The sequence below is a fragment of the Vulpes lagopus genome, chromosome 16, assembly GCF_018345385.1.
Source record: "Vulpes lagopus strain Blue_001 chromosome 16, ASM1834538v1, whole genome shotgun sequence".
NCBI classification, from domain to species: domain Eukaryota; kingdom Metazoa; phylum Chordata; class Mammalia; order Carnivora; family Canidae; genus Vulpes; species Vulpes lagopus.
Genome location: NC_054839.1, coordinates 9,536,943 through 9,556,926, shown reverse-complemented (window position 1 = coordinate 9,556,926; position 19,984 = coordinate 9,536,943). Strand labels below are relative to the sequence as shown.

The window sequence follows — 19,984 nt, the reverse complement described above, 5'->3', positions numbered from 1 at the left end:
GTATGCCATCTTCCAGCACAAATGTTTATTTTATGTCTAAGGACTATGGTCCCCAAAGTTGTAGGTATCTACAAAAATGGCCAGATCTTACCAAGACAGTCTAGATTTAAAATGGCCTTTATGGGGAACATTCCAATTAGAAAAGATCATTTATTTTAAAAGTGAACTTGAAAGTAAGTGTTCTGGGCAGCCCGGGTGGCTCAGTGGTTTAGCGCCACCTTCGGCCCAGATCGTGGTCCTGGAGCCCTGGGATCGAGTCCCATGTCAGGCACCCTGCATGGAGCCTGCTTCTCCCTCTGCCCTGTGTCTCTACCTCTCTCTCTCTCTCTCTCTCTCTCTCTCTCTCTTTCTGTGTGTCTCATGAATAAATAAATGAAAAAATTTTTAAATGCTTTAGAAGTAAGTGTTCCTGAATCAAACAAACAAAATGGGAGACCTATTTTGATTGGCATGCAGAAGAATCTGAAAGACTTCAAAAGTCCAAAACACCTTCATGGAAAGATTCATTGCAAAAAGCTAATAAATAATTAAGGATATAAGAGGTTCCTAAAAAGATTATGAGAATGAAATGACTCTACTACTCCCTGCTACCCTCCTTGACCTCAGTAATCCTCCATCTGTGCTATCTTTCCACTCTAAATAGACTACAGGACCATAAACAAAAATCTGCCTCTACCCAGACTATAATGGCCTATATCCAGAGGCCCCTATATCTACCACCAAAAGAAGGCCCCCACATGGGCCCCTTTCAGGATTGACGGGATTCCAAGGGATTCTCCAGTAAACTGCTAGCAGTATTCCCTTAAACAGCCAAGGGGAAACTAAAATTAAAAACGTTGCTAAATTCTGGTAGATACCCCAGCTTCACTCTCTACCTCAAACCCACCTAACTCTGGAGCTTTGGAAAAGTGATCAGGGGAAAATTGACAGAAGCCAGTGAAGGGTGAAAATTCTTACCAGAATCAGCCTCCTGGATCTCTGTCTATAGTGCCTGGTCAAGAAAGAAAGGTAAAAGTTCATGTTATCCCTTCCTTTTCAAGATGCGTTGGATATTGATCCTTTATCTCTCAAGGACAGCTATTGCCTTCTTATTTGTCTCATTTTGTATCCTCAGAACCTGGCTTGGCAACCATCAGATTGCAGGCCCTCAAAATATAGGCAGACAGTGGCTCAGTCAGGAAAGTATCTGCTTTTGGCTCAGGTCATGATCCTGGGGTCCTGGGATAAAGCCCTGAATCAAGCTCCCTGCTCAGCAAGGAGTCTGCCTCTCCCTCTTCCTCTGCCACTCCCCCTGCCTGTAATCTCTGTGTCAAAGAAATAAATTATTGCACTCCACTTGTGGCTAGTGTCTTACAGACTATTGCCAGCTCTCAAGGCAATTGTGTCAGTCTTGATTTTGGCTATCTTTGGGAATGACTCTGGATCTTGAGAGAGCAGTATCTTTTGCACCTTCTTTGGGAATGCCTCTTGTATCCAATAGATTGTTCAATACTGCCAGGAATATTTACTGGTTGTCCCAGCTGAAACTTGACAAGATATTCAAAAGGATCCTTTTAAGGAGCTATATGGTTATCAGTTTGCTGATATTGGAGGCTGATATTCAGAACCTCATGAAAACTTTTGATTAGGCCTTCTCTCCTAAGCTAAATGAAACTATGTAACCGGGTGGAAAGAAAAATAGACAAACAGCTCTAAATCTAGAACACAGGAATCTTTTGATTTCCATCTTAGTTGAAGATCTTCTCCCGGACCTAAAGAAGCAAATGTAGTTGATCACCTGGTCAGCCCTTTGAAGTCATACAGGTTGCAACCCAGTTCTTTGAGGAATTAAGAAGAACTGTCCTTGTCTTATAAACTCAGACTTTACAAGAACAGAAATGTTCTTGTAAACATAAATGAAATGTATGAACAGAACAGAAATGTAGCTCTAGAAGCAATCCAAAAGCCATCTATCATTTGTATCAATACCCAAACCTCCCCTGCTGATCTGTCAAAGCTTGTAGGTATTGTAAAATTTTAGATTTAGGAAACAAGCCCTCTTGGAGGAGCTTGCATTCTTTCCCTGTGCCTTTGAGGCGTAAATGTTCTACCCAGTCTTCTCCAGGAAATGAAGGACATTTCTTTGAAAAGCAAACTCCAGGAAGGCAATTCTCCTCAGAAGGGAGGAAAAAAAAGAAAAGTGGGGGAGACTATTTGGAAATTAGGCCAACGCAAAATCTGTTAAAAGTGGAAAGCCATCTGCATGGTCACCTTTACTTATTCCATCAATTTGGATCCAGCTGTTCTTTTGTAAACTAGTGAGTTTTTGCATTACTGTATGATCCAAATAGTCTTTTTCAACTTCTAAACATACAGTCCAATTTTAAGACTCAAAATGCCCGTGATTCTCCCCAATGGCGGGAGGACAGAGCCGGCAGAGAGGCTCCTCCCCACCGCACTTCTAGAGCAGGTAGGAAAGGGCATCTGGAGACTGTAATGGTTAGAAGAGAATGCTGTGTGCTTCAGCACCCACCACACAACTCTACAAAATGCATGAAGAGCTCTTGGTAGTGCCACCAAATGTAAAATGCAAATGTCACGTGTTTCTCCTTCCCAGGCTCAAAGCTGCTGCTTGTCTACAACTGGAGGCCAGCTGGTGGCCCAGCGTCTCCCTGCGCGGTGAGGGATGTCCCCCGCGGCCCTCCGGCCCTCCGGCCCGTCTCTCCTGGCGTCGGACCTTAGAATACAGTGTAACGACACTCAGCGGAGCTCGGGAAGGTGCAGGGAAGCGGGAAGAGCTCCCTTAGAGCCCGGACCGGGTGAGGGCTTGCAGAAGCCTGGAGCACAGGAGCTGAGGCTGACCTGAGATCATCCCAACACTGCGGTTGAAGAATCTGAAGCCGGGGGAACTTCAGGAGCCAGTCCGGGCCCCGCCAGCTAGTGGGGAGGCTGAGAGCCCCACGCGGCTCCTCTTCCGAGTCCCGGGCCGGGGTGCGATGCCCCACAAGCCAGCTGCTTGCTCCAGCCGAGTCGCTGCGCCTCTGCACCCAGCGGCGCGTGGAGGGGTGGCGTGGAGGAGGCGGCCACCTGTGGGCCGGGACCACGCTCTCCGCAGCCCTCAGGCAGGTGCTCCGGGGCGCCCCTGCGTGGACGCCTGCCGAGGGGCCGCAAACGCGCCGCCTGCACGGCCTGCGGGCCGTCTGGTCTCCATGGCGACGGACGCCCAGGCCACGCGTCCCCGTAGACGCCCCGGGGTCGGAGGTCATCTCTGTGACAACGGCGGCTTCCCGCGCTACGGCGGCTCGGACGGGCCGCTTCCGCCGCATTGCGATGCCGAGCCCCCAGCGCTCTGGGGCGAGGAGCGCCTGGTCTCGGGTCCCGGAAGCCGGGTCGGCGCGTCACACCCGAGGGCGCGCAGGCGGCGGGGCTTCGGGCGCGGGAGCCCGACTGCCGGACGCAGATCCGAGCGGCGCAGAGCGGCGGCGAGCAGCTCCGGGAGCGGGAGCGGGAGCGGGAGCCTTCCGCCCGCCCTGCCCCCGCACGCCCCGCGCCCCCAGCCTGGGCCTCTGGGCCCAGCGCCCTCCGCCGTGGAGGCGGCTCCAGACAGCAAGAGCCAAATACGTCGGCGTGGCCGCGGGATGGCAGGGAGCTGACAAGTTTGCAGAGGACTGCTTTCAGACCGGAGGGAAGAAGATATCGAGGGGGGAGGCACCTCTTTGCAGAGCAAGGAGCTGGAGGCCGGTTAGCTGCTGTCCCCTCCCCCCACCCCCAGGGCAAAAATACACCCCAAGGGAGGGTCCCAGTTCCCGGATAAAGGGGTTCAGTAAAGAGGAACAATTCAGTGTCGGGACTGTTGTTGTGGAACGTCTTCCTTTTTCAGGAGAAGCAAATTTAAGATTAGAAAAGAAAAGGAAGGGGGCTCCTGCCCAGGGAAGCGGATGGTGCCCTACCAGGGGCTGCTCAGGGCTGAGAGTGCCAGGAGGTTCTTGGGCATTGTTTTATTTATTTTTTTATTTTTTTTATTTTTTGTTTTTTGAGGAAGGCCCCAAGTTTTGAGATTTAGAAAGGAGGCATTATAAGCCGCGGGCCTAGGGCATATCAGCGAACCGAGCCTCCGGATGCTGTACCATGGGAGGAAGAGCTAGAAGTCCACCAACAACTTTCTCCTTCTCTTTGTTCCATCATCAAGAAACCAAATTCCTGGTTGGCGCTGTGGGGAAGGAGTAAAGCATTAAGTGAACTTAAGCAACTATTAAGTTATGATGCCCGCGGCATCATATGATGCCAACTATTAAGTTGCATTCCCGCGGTTAGCTTTCGCAAAGAATCCTATTTTCCGCTGTCAGTTCATTTAGTAAGCCTACTGAAGACCTGCTACGCATCATAACCAAAGTTCAGGGAACAATGACGAAGGCAATAGTGCCCAACAATGGTCGAGTGACTTTCTTAGTTTGAGGGGATGAGATGAGATAAACAAAAGCTTCCCTTCTGCCTCCACGAATAAGGAAGACCCTCCCCGAGATCCTTCCTTCGACTTTCCTTCCTTTCATCCTCCTACCTTTTACATTCTCACTAAAGCAGAAAGTTAATTTGTAGCAACTGGAGAAATACATAGGGGAAAAAAACATCAGGACATATTTGGTGCTTGAAAAGCAGAATAAGCAAAAGGTATTAGTGCATCTCTGCAGACATAAGGGAGGAACGGAGAAAGCCTCCCTCAAAATTCCCTGTTCAGTGCTCAGATTCGGCGCTTAAACTCCATGTGGTATGTGGGACACGAACTCTTAAAGAACAGAGACTATGGGGGGGATCCCTGGGAGGCGCAGCGGTTTGGCGCCTGCCTTTGGCCCAGGGCGCGATCCTGGAGACCCGGGATCGAATCCCACGTCGGGCTCCCGGTGCATGGAGCCTGCTTCTCCCTCTGCCTGTGTCTCTGCCTCTCTCTCTCTCTGTGACTATCATAAATAAAATTAAAAAATTAAAAAAAAAAAAGAACAGAGACTATGGCACTGGGCAGGTAGAAGTGTCAGTAGTGTTTCCCTGACCCACAGTCCCTCCTGGAGATGACCCTAAGGTGAAGCTCAAAGGCTTTGCTGAGAAGAGAGACACTACAAGGCAACGTCTGGTTTAAAATTTAACAGGAGGCAGGGAGTAGGGTCTTAATAGAGGAGCTTCAAACATACTGTTTAATCCCAACTGTCTCGCCTTAAGGCATAAGAAACTATTTTGAATAAATGCTTCCATTTTGAGACATCGACATGGTATTTATAGGAGGATTATGAGTCAATTGAGGGAGTTATGATGCCAAAATGTACAAAGGAGTGAAAACTTTGATTGTTGTCCTGGTTGCCATATGTATAGAAACACCACAAAAGTCCCCAGTGTTTGTGTTGCTAAAACGGAGAAGACTGGGGTTTGAACATTTTTAAAGAAATGGTTTCATGTGGGAAATGTTAAATATAGTATAGCACTACCTTTAGTACCTTCTGAAGGCATTGCATTATTTGAACAAATATTCACGGTTTTAGATGCCAAGATGAGAATAGGCTGGATATGGGTACAGCCAAAGTCTTCCTCATTGTTAAAGCCAAATTGAGATTATCATGCATTGGATTTCACACCTGTTAACTCGGATATAATTTCAAAAAAAGAAAAATCCAGTCTCCCAACAAGTTGATACTTGGAAACCTATCTACAATGCAGTCCTTTCGCTCATGAAGTGCCCCTGCTCTGCAAACTCATTTTGCTACTTCAGTAACTAAAGCTTCTTGGAGAGAGTCCAGGGGCAGCTCCAATTGCATGGAATCCCGCTCTAAAGGCAAGCATGTCAGAAGGAGAACCTCACACCTGTTTGGTGTTCCAGCCATGCAGTCTGAATTTGATGCCTCCTTTTGATACACCTCAGTGTTTAGAAATGCAGAGATTGTGGCCCAGGGTGGCTCACCCAGTTCTAGAGGAAACCAGGATGAGTCGGCAGGCTGACAAGGGGAAGGAGTAAAACATGCTTACTTTCATTTCTCTTCCGCCTCTCCCTATTTTCCCACTTCTAAAATGCCATGACAGCCCTACATGTAAAGCAAGTAGTTTTAAAAGAATAACATATATTTAAATGAGTAACAGGCGTACCAGATGTTTTTGGCACCTAAAACAGCTTTAGTGAAAGGCAAAAGCAGAGCTGAAAGACACCAAATCAAGTAGGAAAAAGAAAATGACAATGAGTTCTACCAAGCCCTGCCTGTTTCATCTCCAAGTTATATGGCAGAAAGACTGAGTTCGGAAAAAGAGACCCTCTGGGCTGTGAGTTTGTGGGATTTTCTAAATGTGCCCTGCTGAACTTCTGCTTCGTACCCTCCTTCCACTCACTGTCCCTGGTATCCAAAATTATCCCTGATTATAACTTATCCTAAATTCTGTGCTTTCCAAAACCCTATCAATCCAAAGAAGTTTGGAGGTGCCATGAGTGTGGTTCACTGGGTGTATATATTTGAGGCTCTGTAGTTTCCTTGTTGTACATTATCTGTCTAAAAGATATCCATGATTTAAAAAAAAAAAAAAAAAAAGAGATATCCATGACATGACCATAGTGTTTACCTTTATCGTGGATTGTTTTTTCTAACCACATTTCTTAGCAGCTGTCACTCAAAGTCTAGTGACCTAGATTGGTACCGCACTGGCCTTTGCTACACGTTGGTCAGTCTACACTATCATTGCTGGTTTAAAGAAACATACCAGGCCCTCCTCCAGGCTAAATAAGAAACTTGGATTTAGTATTCCCTATTTAGCGATTTGCCTAAAATACGATCACCTTGCATGACTCATACAGTGAAAGTGGAAGCAGGTAATATTTATTCTAAACATACAGTTACTGCTCTACTAGGAAAATACGGGAAAGTAGGACGTTTAAGCATACGTGTGTGTTTTCTGCTAATAGTCATATTGTGAGACACTGGACGTTTCTATGAAGATGGTAGATTTAGTTTTTATGCAGGATACTTCTAAGCTATTGTAATTTATTTTAAAAAGCCCTACTATATATTGTACAAGTATATTCTTCATGTTCTTTTCTAGTTAAATTTTACATAAAAGCAACTACCAAAAAAACCTTTGAAATTAACACCTCTTATTTAAATGCTAATAGCTTTTGGGTAGATAAATAACTTTGTCCTTAAATTCATGACTCTATTATCTACTTATTTTCACACCAACATGACTCTATAGCAGTGCTCCAAAAGTCCTCCCAGGAGCCTTGACCAAACTACCGGAACAATTTAAAAATTGGGAATAATCAGTGATTTATTCTATAGCTTGCAAAGATTGAGAAGAATTATTAATCTAAGAAGTCTTTGCACCAAATTCATGATCCTCGTGCTGGTGGTTGGAGGTATTCTGTGGAGCTTCTTCGTTTGAAACCAGTTAATTGTCCTTGTTTTAGATTTAAGATAACATAATAGGTAGTAGTCAACTGTTCTTTCTGGTTTTAACAGTTAAGAAGATTTCAGTCTTTGTTTTATTTTAATTACCCAATTAACTTCTTGGTTATACTGCTATCTTGGGATCAAAAACTTGCAAACAATTTTAGGTTTCATGTTAATAGCAGAAGGAGAATGGAACCTACCAACTACAATCCTGAAAGGGAATGGCTAAGCATGGATTTAATGTGAGTTCAAGAAGCAAAACTTTTAGAAGATGAGATAGTATGACACATTAATGTCACATTTTTTTTTTAATTTTTTTTTTAATGTCACATTTTTAAAATAATTTACAAATGCTCCCATTCCCCAGGTTGGCACTCTAACTTCCGGCAACCTAAGCCTACACTATCCCCTTAGAATAGTTGGTGATGTTGTCATCACCATGATGTTTGAATTAACCCATCAATTCACACCCAAGTACTTTAGCATTCATAAGCTGCAAAATAAATTACTCTAAAAATAATTTGTCATTTGACACCTTCCAAAATGCCTTGAAAGGAAAAATGTCTACTTTATTCCAGAGAGATGAAAGTGGGTGGGGTGGGGGAGGTGTAATAAAAATATCTTGCACTGTGTATGGGGGGGGAGAGATTAGTGTTTCCAGTAAAATTGTTTAATATACATTATATATATAATATATATATGTTATATATATTATATATATATAAAGGCCAGTAAGGAAACTTAGTGTTCAGAGCAGAATTCTTTTCCACTTTACAGTACTATAGAGGGACTAACTTCAAGGTCCCTAGACAAATGGCCGAGTCTAAAAAAAAAAAAAAAAAAGAAAAGAAAAAAAAATGCTTTTACATTGTTCCTTTCTCAGAAGGGAGCTAAATCTTTCCACACGAAAAGGCTTCAAAACCCACTATTTTTACTGCATGGAGGAGCAAGCCTCCCTTCTGACAGCAGCGCTCGGCTCGTCCCACTTTGGTAAGTCTTGCAAAAAGGGTCTTCACATTAACCTGTGAGATAATAGTGTTGCAGATCTAGGTATCAGTGAAACATCAGCAAGTGGGGGGCTTCATGTGGGGTGGGGGTACACCCCACAGTTGAGTAAGAAATGCGGGTGGTAAGGCGACAACCCCGCTTCCTCCTTGGGCAATGCCCAGGATGGTGGTATTAGTTCAGAGTTGCTAAACGCTGAGGAGTTGAGAGAGAGAAGGGTAAAAGGACAGGAGATGGAGGGGGAGGGGGGAGCAGGGGGGAGGAGGGGGAGGAGGGCACGGAGGGGACGGTGAGAGAGGGGCAGAGCTACAGCACAGTGACGAGAATTCCAGGGCAGAGCCCCGGAGCCCACTGCAGCGGCGCGCCCGCGGGCAGCGGAGACCTCTCCCAGAGCACCCACCGCCACCCAAACGTCCCGGCTGGGGCCACTGCCCAGGCGTCCTCCGCCCACAAGCGAGCACCTGCCCTTTTGGACGGTCTAACAACTCGCAGGTTCCCTACTCTGCAGCAGTGGGGCCTCAGTGGGTGCTCAGCCTCCACACCCACCACCTCCATCCCCGCCTACCGCCCCCCACCCCCTCCCTCGTCCTCCCCCTCCCCTCCGGGCACCCGCAGACGGCAGCCCCCTGGGAGCCAGCCGCCCCGGCTACGCTGCGTTTGCTGGGTTCCGAGGCTGGGAGGCGGCAGCCACTTGCTGCCCGGCCGCCGGGGCTCGGGCGCCAGCGCAGCCCCCGGCAGAGCTCGGGGTGTCAGGGCGGCCGCGGGGAGCCATGATCTACTACACCGCAGTGCCAACGTCAGGAGCCTCCGGCGCCCGGGCGGCCACTGCGGGACGCCCGGGGCCCCGCCCCCGCCCCCCAACGCAGCCCCAGACACAAACAGCGGCCCCCGGGCCCTCCCCAGCCTGAACTGAGCCCGGGGACGCCGCACACCCCCGCTGCCCGCGCGCGGCTCGCAGACTGGCTGCGCCCAGCCTCCTCGCCGGCGCGCCGCCGCCGCCACGCAGCCCTCCGGCCTGGCCTCCCCCGGTTGCTCGCCCACAACTTCGCGGCCGCCCCCGGACGCCTCAGCTTGGGATACCGGGAAGTGAACCCCCGGGCCTCGACTCCCCGAATCACCTGCATTTGCATTTCTTATGTAATGCACTGCAAGTTTCCCGGTTGGAGCTCACGGAATAGGGACGCAAGATCACCGGAGCCTGAAGCTGGGACCCGCCGCCCCGCTCGTCCCACCCGTGGGACTCGGGCGCAGGGTCTAGACACTGCCTTTTCAAAGGGGCTTTCAAATTGCATACAGTAGAAGGACGGGGCTTGTCGTCTCCGTCTGGGGTTGCCCCGGGCATAAGCCCAGCTCAAGTATTCCCAGTGGCAGGAGGTGTCGGAGGCAGACGGGGGATGAGTTAATACTCGTGCACCGAGAACTAGACGGGGGAGGGAGGCGGGGGCTGACGGAGGAGCGGGGCCGCGAGGGAGAGGGCCTCTTCTACTTTGGTAAAGGTGACGGGGTGGCGAATATCGTGCAAGCTAACCGGAAAGTCTAGAGCAGGTCCTCGGCACCTAGCTACGTCCCTGAACCTGCAGCAGAAGTGAAGAGAGCTCCTGGTTCTTTCTCCTGGCAACTACCGAAGCTTCAGCTGCCTCGGGCAAAACCTTAAGCCACAGCCCTTCAATATTTCACCAAACATAGGCAACCAAATACATTTAAAAAAAAAAAAAAAAAAGTTTCCTCCTCCCTCCTAGTGCTGGATCGTGTCACAGCCAAGAGATGCTGATCATGGTTTTCGGGCTCAGAGACGCCGATCCAGCTGTTACTTGTTTATCCATCAACACCTCTATATGCAACACTGTCCTGGTTCCTTTTCTGTTTCCCCTGCCTTCCTGCATAGCAGAACTGCAGATCTAGCTCAGTGAGCAACAGACAGGTTATTATGAGGAAAAACATAACATGATGCATGTTTTGCTTACCAGTTGGGTTCTTGTTTTTCTTAAGACTCTTGCCACAAAGACACTGCAGCATATGCGTTCCTTTGCTGAAAATGTTCCAAAGAAACCACATTGATTTGGGCGAAAAGCAATCCAGCAGCTTAGACACCCTGAGAAAGAAGAGATCCTTGTGGTTGCATAATAATAATTTGAAATCAGTTCTCCTGAAGAGGGGCACCGGTTTTACCATAGGAAAAACGATAATATTCCGGATCTTCTCCCAGTTTTTTCCCCTCACGTGGTATATTTCTTTGAGACTTCTCAGTGATTGTTTTTTTTCGGCCAGGGTGAATGATTTATCCCCCTCGATCACCACTGGATTATTACCAAAGGGTTGGAAAAAAAATCCTTTTTCAGCATGAAGCCAAACAAAAAAGCAAAGAAATCCCAACAGAGACCAGAACTAATCAGAGAGAACAGTAATGCACAAAAGATCCCCAAAGAGAAAACCATAGCCTTTTACTTGATCGCTATGAGGATGGGTGGGTCTGCAGAAGGCAAAGCAGGATTCATCTCACTGAGAGAAGACTGCCATTGTGTAGCCCCTAGGAGAGAAGAAAAAAAAAGGAAAGAAAGAAAGAAAGAAGAAAAAAAAAAGAAAAAAAAAAAAAACACCAGCACACACACACACACCAATACCACCTCCGAGATCGAGTCTGACAGCCGAAGACAGAGCCTCCCTTCGCCCTGTGTCGATTTTTTTTTTTATAATCAATCGCCAGTGCTCAGTGGGATCGGATTGAACCTGCAGTTCTCAATCACCACGAAGAAAAGATGCAAATCCAGGTGCCCCCTCCCCTTGTCAGGCTGGTAGTAGGTAGAGAGCGCCACAGATCCCCTTCCTCCTTCCTGTCACTCTCCCAGTTTCCAACAACGGTGAGCATGAGGAAAATCTCCCCTCCGGATTCCTCGCCCAGCCTCGGATGTGAGTTACAGGCATTAGAGGGAGGAGGAGGAGGAGTTGAAGTTTGCATTGAAAAGACTGGCTTTCCATGACGTAGCCACGTGCTTTCAGACCCGTCACCAGTGAGATGCTTCAACCCGCCCGGGGAGGGCAGTGTCACTGCAGTCTCTCCGCTACTTTCTCCCTGGAAGTCCCTCCTAGCCGGCACCCAGCCCCAGCCCCAGCCCCAGCCCCAGCCCCAGCCCCAGCCCTGGACCCTCTCCTTCCTCTGCCCAGAATGAGTCCGCGGGCTGCTGGCTCCTGGAGCCATCTAACAGAGTCTTGTGTTAAAAGTGCATTTTTAAAAGGAAAATTAACCATTCTAATTAGTAGACCTTAGAAAATACATGAGAGAGAAGGGGTTTAAAGAGAAATAATAGTTTATCACCGCCCCTCCCAGCCAAAATGAGCTCCACCTTACTTACATTTGCAAAAACAGCATCGAAAGCCTCTAAAACATTAAAGAAGACTCAAGTTCCTTTAGTTATTGGAATTCTACTTAAAGTGCACTTTGAAAAATATAGACTAGGCATATGACAAATATGTACTTATAGAAACAGCCTATTAAAAAGACAACCACTAAAATCTAGGCGGCAAGCTATATTTTGCTGGAGAGGGTCATATGAAAAAAGTTAACACCTTTTCTAGGCAGACAACCCATTATCTTTAAATAATTTTTATGAACAGAAAGCACTCTGCTTAGATTACCTTAGTTCATTGCTTGTTTCTGCACCCATTAACTGATCTAACATTGAATTCACCTTCATTCCCTTCTCATCATGCTAATATATAACCTTGTCACCTGCCACCACCATCTAACCTAACAAAATGGACAAATTCTCTATTTCACCAGGATAGAACCTAGCTTCCTACTTTCTCAGAAAATCAGAAGATTTAAGGCAGAACTAAAGATTTCATCTTATTTGGGGAAAAAGTACAATGTATAAAATAACACAAACTACCACAAAGAATAATATCACAATTCCTGTGTACTCACAACTCAAACTAACAAATGTTGGCATTTCAACATATTTGTGACCTGAGCATTTCAGAAAAGTAGAATTGACCACTCTCACCCTTGTTAAGTAAATGAATTAAAGTTATGGCAATTTATTTCCATTTTATGGAAAACTGACATAAAAGTTTTAGTTTAAAAATGTTTTTAGAGGGATCCCTGGGTGGCGCAGCGGTTTGGCGCCTGCCTTTGGCCCAGGGCGCGATCCTGGAGACCCGAGATCGAATCCCATGTCGGGCTCCCGGTGCATGGAGCCTGCTTCTCCCTCTGCCTGTGTTGTGTCTCTGCCTCTCTCTATCTCTCTGTGACTATAATAAATAAATAAAAATTTAAAAAAAATGTTTTTAGAAACTCCATTTTAATGCAAAAAATTTAAAACTACAACCTCCACTACATGGGACAGCAAACTATTTCATAAAGAAAGAGCCATCGATTTCTATTGTTGAGGATTGAGAGATGAAATCAATTTTAAAGAAAATTAACCCCTTGGTTATCAGTTATCAAAAAAAAATTTTTTAATGTAATAACTATCCCACTGCTAGAGTTTTCTAATATCTAGTAGTCATTTTAAGATGTCAAAATTTGATTCCAATATCCAGAACCCTTTTGGGAAACATTAGTCAATTTTAGGTAAGATAGGAAAAAAAATCTACAACAAGTAAATTCTGTTAAAGTTAAGAAACTAGAAAGTTAAATAGTGATGCCCTCAGTGTGCCAAAAGAATCATGTCATAAAGCTCAAAGAAATTACCAATATTAATGGCAGTCTAAATAAAGTTTGGGAAGTAAAGAAAGAGAGAATACTGAGTCTATGGACTTAATGCCAAATGACTTAGGAGAAGCAGGCTGGAAAAAAAATGAAGGACAGAATTCTTTTTTGAAAGAGGAAAAATGGGATAACATTGCCAAATAATTAGGAAAGTATTTTTTATATTAATCAATCAGGGATGAATACCATATGCTGCTTCTATAACATTCTGGTGTCCTGTCCTGGGTTCCAGAATATCCCAATATGGACAGGTGCCAGAGAAACAGTTGAATCAAAAATATTCTCCATTCAGTTCTTCTGAACTCACATAGCTCCAAGGTTCTATAAAAACTTGCTGAGTTCCCTGAGGTATTTCACAAGTAGAGTAAAATCTGGGGAGATGTTCTGTAATTATTGGAGCCTTTTTACATGCTAAGTTTGTATAAAGAGAACGCTTCTCATACTGGTTCTTCTTGCATTTCCAAACTGGACTCTTCTTTACATTGTGGCTGTGAATTTGATCCCTCCTAAAATAATCACTGCCAGAAAGCTATGGTTTGTTTTCCTACTTATTGGTGGAAAGCTTATTACATCTTTGTTCTATCACCTAAGGAACAACATAAAAGGTAATTAACTATTACTACTATTTATTGAGAAGCTATTATGCCAGGCACTCTTAGTTGCTTCTTATCTTTTATGCTATTTTTTTCTTTTATGCTATTTAAAGGAAAGAGAAATCTTTTAGTAATGTATCAGATTTCTTTCTATAGTTCTTTCCTATATTTAGTGATAACATTATTTACTTATGTTACATAGGCTATTATTAACATTAATAAACAGTAAAAAAAATACCAAATATTTTTGTCTGGAAAACATGGCCTAACTCTGGTTCCAAAGGTCTTCCAATTTCTGATGACCTCTGAGTCACCCAATTCAATTATTCAACCATTATTTATTGAGCATCAATCCTATAAAAGTGACTGTACAGGAATCCATATTGCACCACTAACCCATAAAATTAAACCAGCTCTCCAGTTACACAATAAAGAAGATCAAGAGTAGTCCAAAAATCAACACAGGTTTCTGGGGGCCTCCAGTTTAGGGATGACCCGAAGATACTTACACTGACCTGAGTTCAGAACATTATTTAAATTGTGTTTTGGAAGACATCAAAAATTGTTACTTACGCTTTGCTATGCTAAAAATCAATAGCAGATGATAAAAATTAGAACTATTAGGACAACATGCAAGCTTTAGAACACATGTAAGTAAAAGCTAAAATGAGGAAAGCCTCATCGTAACTGTAAGAATTAACAGTACGATTTTGGGTATATATAGGTAGAAAAGACTCTTTTCATTAGACTGAGGTCAAACAAACCCATAACTCATAATCAACTTCATCTAAAAATTAAACTTACCTCAGTATATCATAGATAACAAACCTAAATGTAACTGTAATAACTAGAATTTCAGAACACAATAAAATAGACATTTTATTTTAATACAGAACATGTAAACTTTCATGAGATTATGCATTAAAAGTCTTTGTAACTACCATAGCATGCTTTTTGTAATTGTTCCCAGCAGTTACTTTTCTATATCATTCTTTCTTTTAATAATAAAACCCTGTGCCCTGAGGCTCCTGAATGGCTCAGTGGATGAGCATCTGCATTTGGCTCAGGTCATGATCTCAGGGTCCTGGGACCGAGTCTCACATCAGGCTCCCCAGAGGGAGCCTACTTCTCTCTCTGCCTAAGTCTCTGCTTATGTCTCTGCTTCTCTCTGTATATCTCATGAATAAATAAATAAAATCCTACAAACAAACAAACAAACAAACAAAACCCTGTCCCCATCATGGTTTTGGAAAAACACATAGGTACCCAGTTAGAGAAGAGAACACCCAACCTCCATCACAGTGAAGCTGTGGTCATATGACTGGGTTCTGGCCAATGAGGTGTGAGCAGAAGTAACAGCTTTCAAAGGAAGTTGCTTGTCCTCTCTTCTCCCTTTTGTCCTTTCTGTGAGCTGAAAGGAAGGTGTGAGCAGCTTTGACAGCACACACAGACACACACCCCAGGAATGAAATACTCAAGATAGAAGAAACTTGGTCAGAGCTACCAACCCGTCCTCCACTGCCCACTTACCTCTGCACTTTAGGTGACAGAGAAAGACACTTCTGTTTTGTTTGAGCTTATTCTCTCTACTATCTTAGGGACTGGTCTGCAATTAATAACAACACACTTCTATTTGGGTTACTTATGTCAAAAGGATAAAGAACACAAGTACAGCACTTAGAACCTATCACTTTATTCACAGCCTGTGACTCTCCTTTCCATTCACCAAAGCAGCTACTGATCTCTTTACTGCCTTTTATAAACTCTCCTGCTTATCCTCACAACCGGTGCAAACATCCTATTGTCAGATCTTACTTCCTTTGTCTCCTTCTCTGCCCTGCTCCCTGCCCATCAGATGTGACCTATGACAGTTTGGAGCTTATGGCCATAACAATAAAGCTTTGATCACTGAAAGGAGAAGAAAGACAGAGAGCATAGTGATTGGAAGAAAGAGTAGGTCAAAAAGAGAAAAAGAAGACCGGTGTGTACACGAGGACCTCTGTGTCTATATTTACCTTGTAAGCCTTTTATCAAAAAAAAATGGTGTCTTTTGTTGTTTGCACATTCTTCTCTCTTGTTGCTGTTAACAATTAACATCACTTTTTAGGGGATAATTCTAAATTCCACATCACTGTACCACTCATTAGTACCATTTCCTCCTCTCCTCATGCACCCACATTGACTCATGGAGTCCAAAACCTCTGCTCCTCTCTCCTGGAGGGAACAGTCTAGAAAAGCAACCCCAGTCCTTGTCCCTGCCCCATCCAAATTTCTAAATGAAAAAGGAATGACTTAAGTGGCCCAGCCCCTTCAACTCTTTCTTTGGATCTGTCTGCCTGAGAAAAGTTTTCAGACTCCTATCCTTCAACTCCTCTCTGTGGGAAACACTGGGTCAGCCTCAGAGCCCACAGCCTGTCTCATAGAAGCAGGTCTGGAGACTTATCTCTCTCTATACTCCTTAGAGGGTTTAGAGCAGACATCATCAGTGCTCCATATAGATCGTTTTCTGTGTGTTCTGGTTGATTTCCAGCTACTAGTATCTCCAACTCTGAACCTGAGGGATTTCTTTTTCCAACCATGGAAGGCCCCTCTGTCCAGGTACTCATGGAAAAGTCTGGGAATTAACACTCCTTAGGAGAATTTCTCCAGATGAAACACCCAGCTCCCTTACTTCTTGGGAGGGATAACGATGACATGCGTGTTTTGCATCCTTTCCCAGAGTTTGCCTGTGGGATTGAGACAGTCTCCCACTGGAATTGTTGGCTTATCAACATACTTTTGGCCCTCTCCCCTTCTCCATATCCATCCCCATTCATCTGCTCTATTCTCTCCCAAATGATCTATTTATACGACATCCTCTGTAAAAACTCAAATTAATATAGGGTTGATGAGAGAAAGCAGGAGTTCTGGGAAAATGTGCCTGCTCTTTAGAAGCAAACTCTTCCTTTAATGGTCATTAAAGTTTCCAGATGGGAAGGTAATATTTGGTGAGACCAGTTATTGTCCACAGGTTAAGTTCCATTTCTCCAAACAACCTCATCAGTAATAAAACTAATATTTATTCCTATCTTTCCAACTTGTGTGGCCACATTCCTTAATTGAATCTGAACTCAGAAGAGGAGAAAAGAGGCAGGATTAATTATTACCTCGTAAGACTCACAGATACTAGAAAATAATATGAGAAAAATCCCCATTTTTGTTCCTATTATGTTTAGAGAGTATAATCCTAAAACAGTGAGGAAGTGCCAAGAGACACAGGCAAATACAGGTGAATTCCCCTGAGTTCTCAGAAATATGAGCTTCTCTTGGCAAAATGCCACAGAGCTTTAGTTCTCACCTAAGGAACTTTATCTCAGCCCATATGGATTAAATATGCCTGGCAGTAAAGTCCCAATTTCCTATATAGCCTCAGTGGGAGTCCAGGGACTCTTCTTTGCATCCACTGAGGCAAGTAGGAATTGCCATTATACAAGCAGGATTGCCCCTAAATAATTGGAGGGGCTCTGCCGATGGTCTGTCATATCTATGTCTCTAGACTATTACAACCATGCTTCCTATTTAAAAACATTAAATTCTTCAGTGTGATTTAATCTCAATATGAATTAAATATCTTTATTAAAACCAAATCAAAGCAATGGCAACTTTTTTTTGCAGACTGCTTCAAACTACACTCCACTTTCTCCCCATTAACCCAAAATTTTGTTATGCTTTATTCTAGGGGGGCATGTCCCAGTTGAAAAACATTGTCATTTATGATTTGAAGTGTTCTCAAGGGACACTACATTTTCTGTAAATAGGATCCTGTTCCTTATCTCTAGAACTCTTGAATTGGACAATTTTGGATATATCATTTTTAATTCACAGGAGAAATTTCTCTACACAACTTTCTCAATTTGGGAAGAGACTTATATACTCAAAAACTGAGAATATTATTTATCCTGGACAATAGTTCACTTTCTAAAACTTGTATAGCTTGGGAATATGACTTAACATTATTGAATGCATGCCTAAAGAGCAGAGGTACATCCACCTGCACAATGAACTGTCTATGGTCAACTCGGAAACCACCAATGTCCCATTCCAAGCCTACCTGGAGAAGCCAGAAAAATATATTTTCTATGTGGCACCAGATTAACTCTCTCCAATGAGAGGCTGTCAAATTAGATTTGGAAGCAGAAAAGACCAATTCTCTGAAGGCAATTGCCAGCCAGTGCTAGACTCATGGTGGTTTCCTTGAGAACAATAGCTCACCTAAGAATCATAGTGGCATCCCAGTCAATTTTTGAGAGTGCCGGCTTTCAATGCACCCAGCTGAAATCATGGATAACAGTTGACCTGACTTTCATTCTTAGCTTTTACAACAGTTCTAAATCCCCAATTCCCATATTAAAATACCTTGAAATCAGAAGACATCAAATGGCTTCAGTTTTCTTGATTTATTCCAGATGAAGAGACTGTATTCTCTCTGTCTAGGTTCCAACCCATTACAGGTAACTGGTACCTGATGATAAAGAATTTTCATCTAGTTTGTAAGAGCTTATTTGATATGTGAATATCTGGTATGACAATGAGATCTTCAATCCAGGATGTTTTGTTACACATGATGAAAAATACAAACTATATGAACAGAGAGATTATTTGTTCCTATAAGTATTTCCTGAGTGCCCTATCCAACATGGACTTCCATAGGCCACTTTGAACTGAATGAAATTGACTTAGTTGGGCTTATTTCTTATATTTCCTCAAAAAAGGGGTTCATAAAATCAAATTTAATTCTTATATAAGAAAATGCATGGGACTATTTTACTTGTAAACCAAATTTTCCTTCCATTAAGTTAAAATTTGTCTTTCAGGGATCCCTGGGTGGCGCAGCGGTTTGGCGCCTGCCTTTGGCCCAGGGCACGATCCTGGAGACCTGGGATCAAATCCCACGTCGGACTCCTGGTGCATGGAGCCTGCTTCTCCCTCTGCCTGTGTCTCTGCCTCTCTCTCTCCCTCTCTGTATGACTATCATAAATAAATAAAAAATAAATTTAAAAAAATTTGTCTTTCATAGAGGAACTTATCAAAATCAATGTAAAAACTGCAATTAAAAAATGCGTTATATATACTAACATTTAGATTACAAAGTAAATGAAGAGAAATGCCAACTCAGGGAATTTACACTCCAGAAAATAAATGGCACAATTCATTGGACCATAATTTCTAGAGGTCAAAAATTGAAGCTACTTAACTTGTTTAATACAGCACCCTAATAATCTCAATGTGTATATGTTTAATTATTTGTATCCTGAACATGTGATTTCCACAAAACTATAGATTCTAAATATTACGCTATGAGAATAATGTCCCATTTCTTTGTTCACATCAACAGACATTCTTATGAACATTTACAATATTGCAGATTTAAGTGCACATAATTGAATTGCTGTCCATGCAGGTGTGAAAAATGTTTAAAATACTGTGTTTGAACATTAATTAGGTTTAATGTATTTTTGGCATCTGGACAATAATGCACTTATACTTTATTACTTGCCCGAATGACATAAATAATAGAATATATATACACATATGTATAATGGCTCAAGATAATTATGACTTAGCATTAACTTTGTTTTTTTAAGATAAACATGGCAATAAACAATACACAAGAAATTAATCAAGCATATCCAGGCCAATATTTTAGGTTTTATTTAAAGAATTTATAACTTGGGTAAAATTGCAATAAAAATATACAAAAGTCATATTTCAACCTCAATATCAACCACTTTCCATCTATCAATAGATATTGCTCAAGTTCTGATACACATTAGGATTTTTTAATTTTATTTTAACTTTTTAAATAAGCACATACTTTATGTAACCACTTTCAAGTTTTTGGAGATGTTTGTTTTAAAGTTCCCTTAGTATGCTGAGTATGATATTATCCATTAAGGCAATATTTTATCATAAGATTTTTCAGATATGTTCAGGAGCAGAAATTGGAAGTCTTAATGTACAATGTAGAGCCACATGATATGCTGTTATAGCAAACTTAGGTTACTAAGCATACTATTTATACCATCTTTACTAGGGTATGGCACGAACATTACCAGAAGCAGACACCAAAATCTCAAGTTGAATTTGAAAGAAAAAAATAATATTGAAAAAAAAACTATCAATAATATTTGAGTTTTATTTCCTACACTATGGAGGAAAAAAACACCATCAGTTATAGAAAAACGTGACCATGTATTTCTTGAACACCGAAACTTCAAAGGCAGCTCAATTAAGATAGGACAAAT

The 19,984-nt window shown here is 43.2% G+C and overlaps 1 protein-coding gene across 2 annotated transcripts in view; it reads right to left on the bottom strand.

Moving 5' to 3' along the window:
* FGF14 (fibroblast growth factor 14) overlaps positions 1 to 10,959 on the bottom strand; it is a 620,647-nt gene extending 609,688 nt beyond the window's left edge. The window contains exons 1-2 of one of the 2 annotated variants that reach the window (XM_041731273.1): positions 2,842 to 3,149; positions 958 to 991 (exon numbers count right to left, since the gene is read on the bottom strand). Coding sequence is in view for 1 of the 2 variants with exons in the window: in XM_041731271.1 (XP_041587205.1) it covers positions 10,364 to 10,571 (208 nt within the window). In the remaining variant the exon portion in view is untranslated. Of the gene's footprint in view, positions 1 to 957; positions 992 to 2,841; positions 3,150 to 10,363 lie in introns of those variants that run through there. The other variant, XM_041731271.1, reaches the window with a different exon arrangement.
* Positions 10,960 to 19,984: the final 9,025 nt, after the last annotated feature.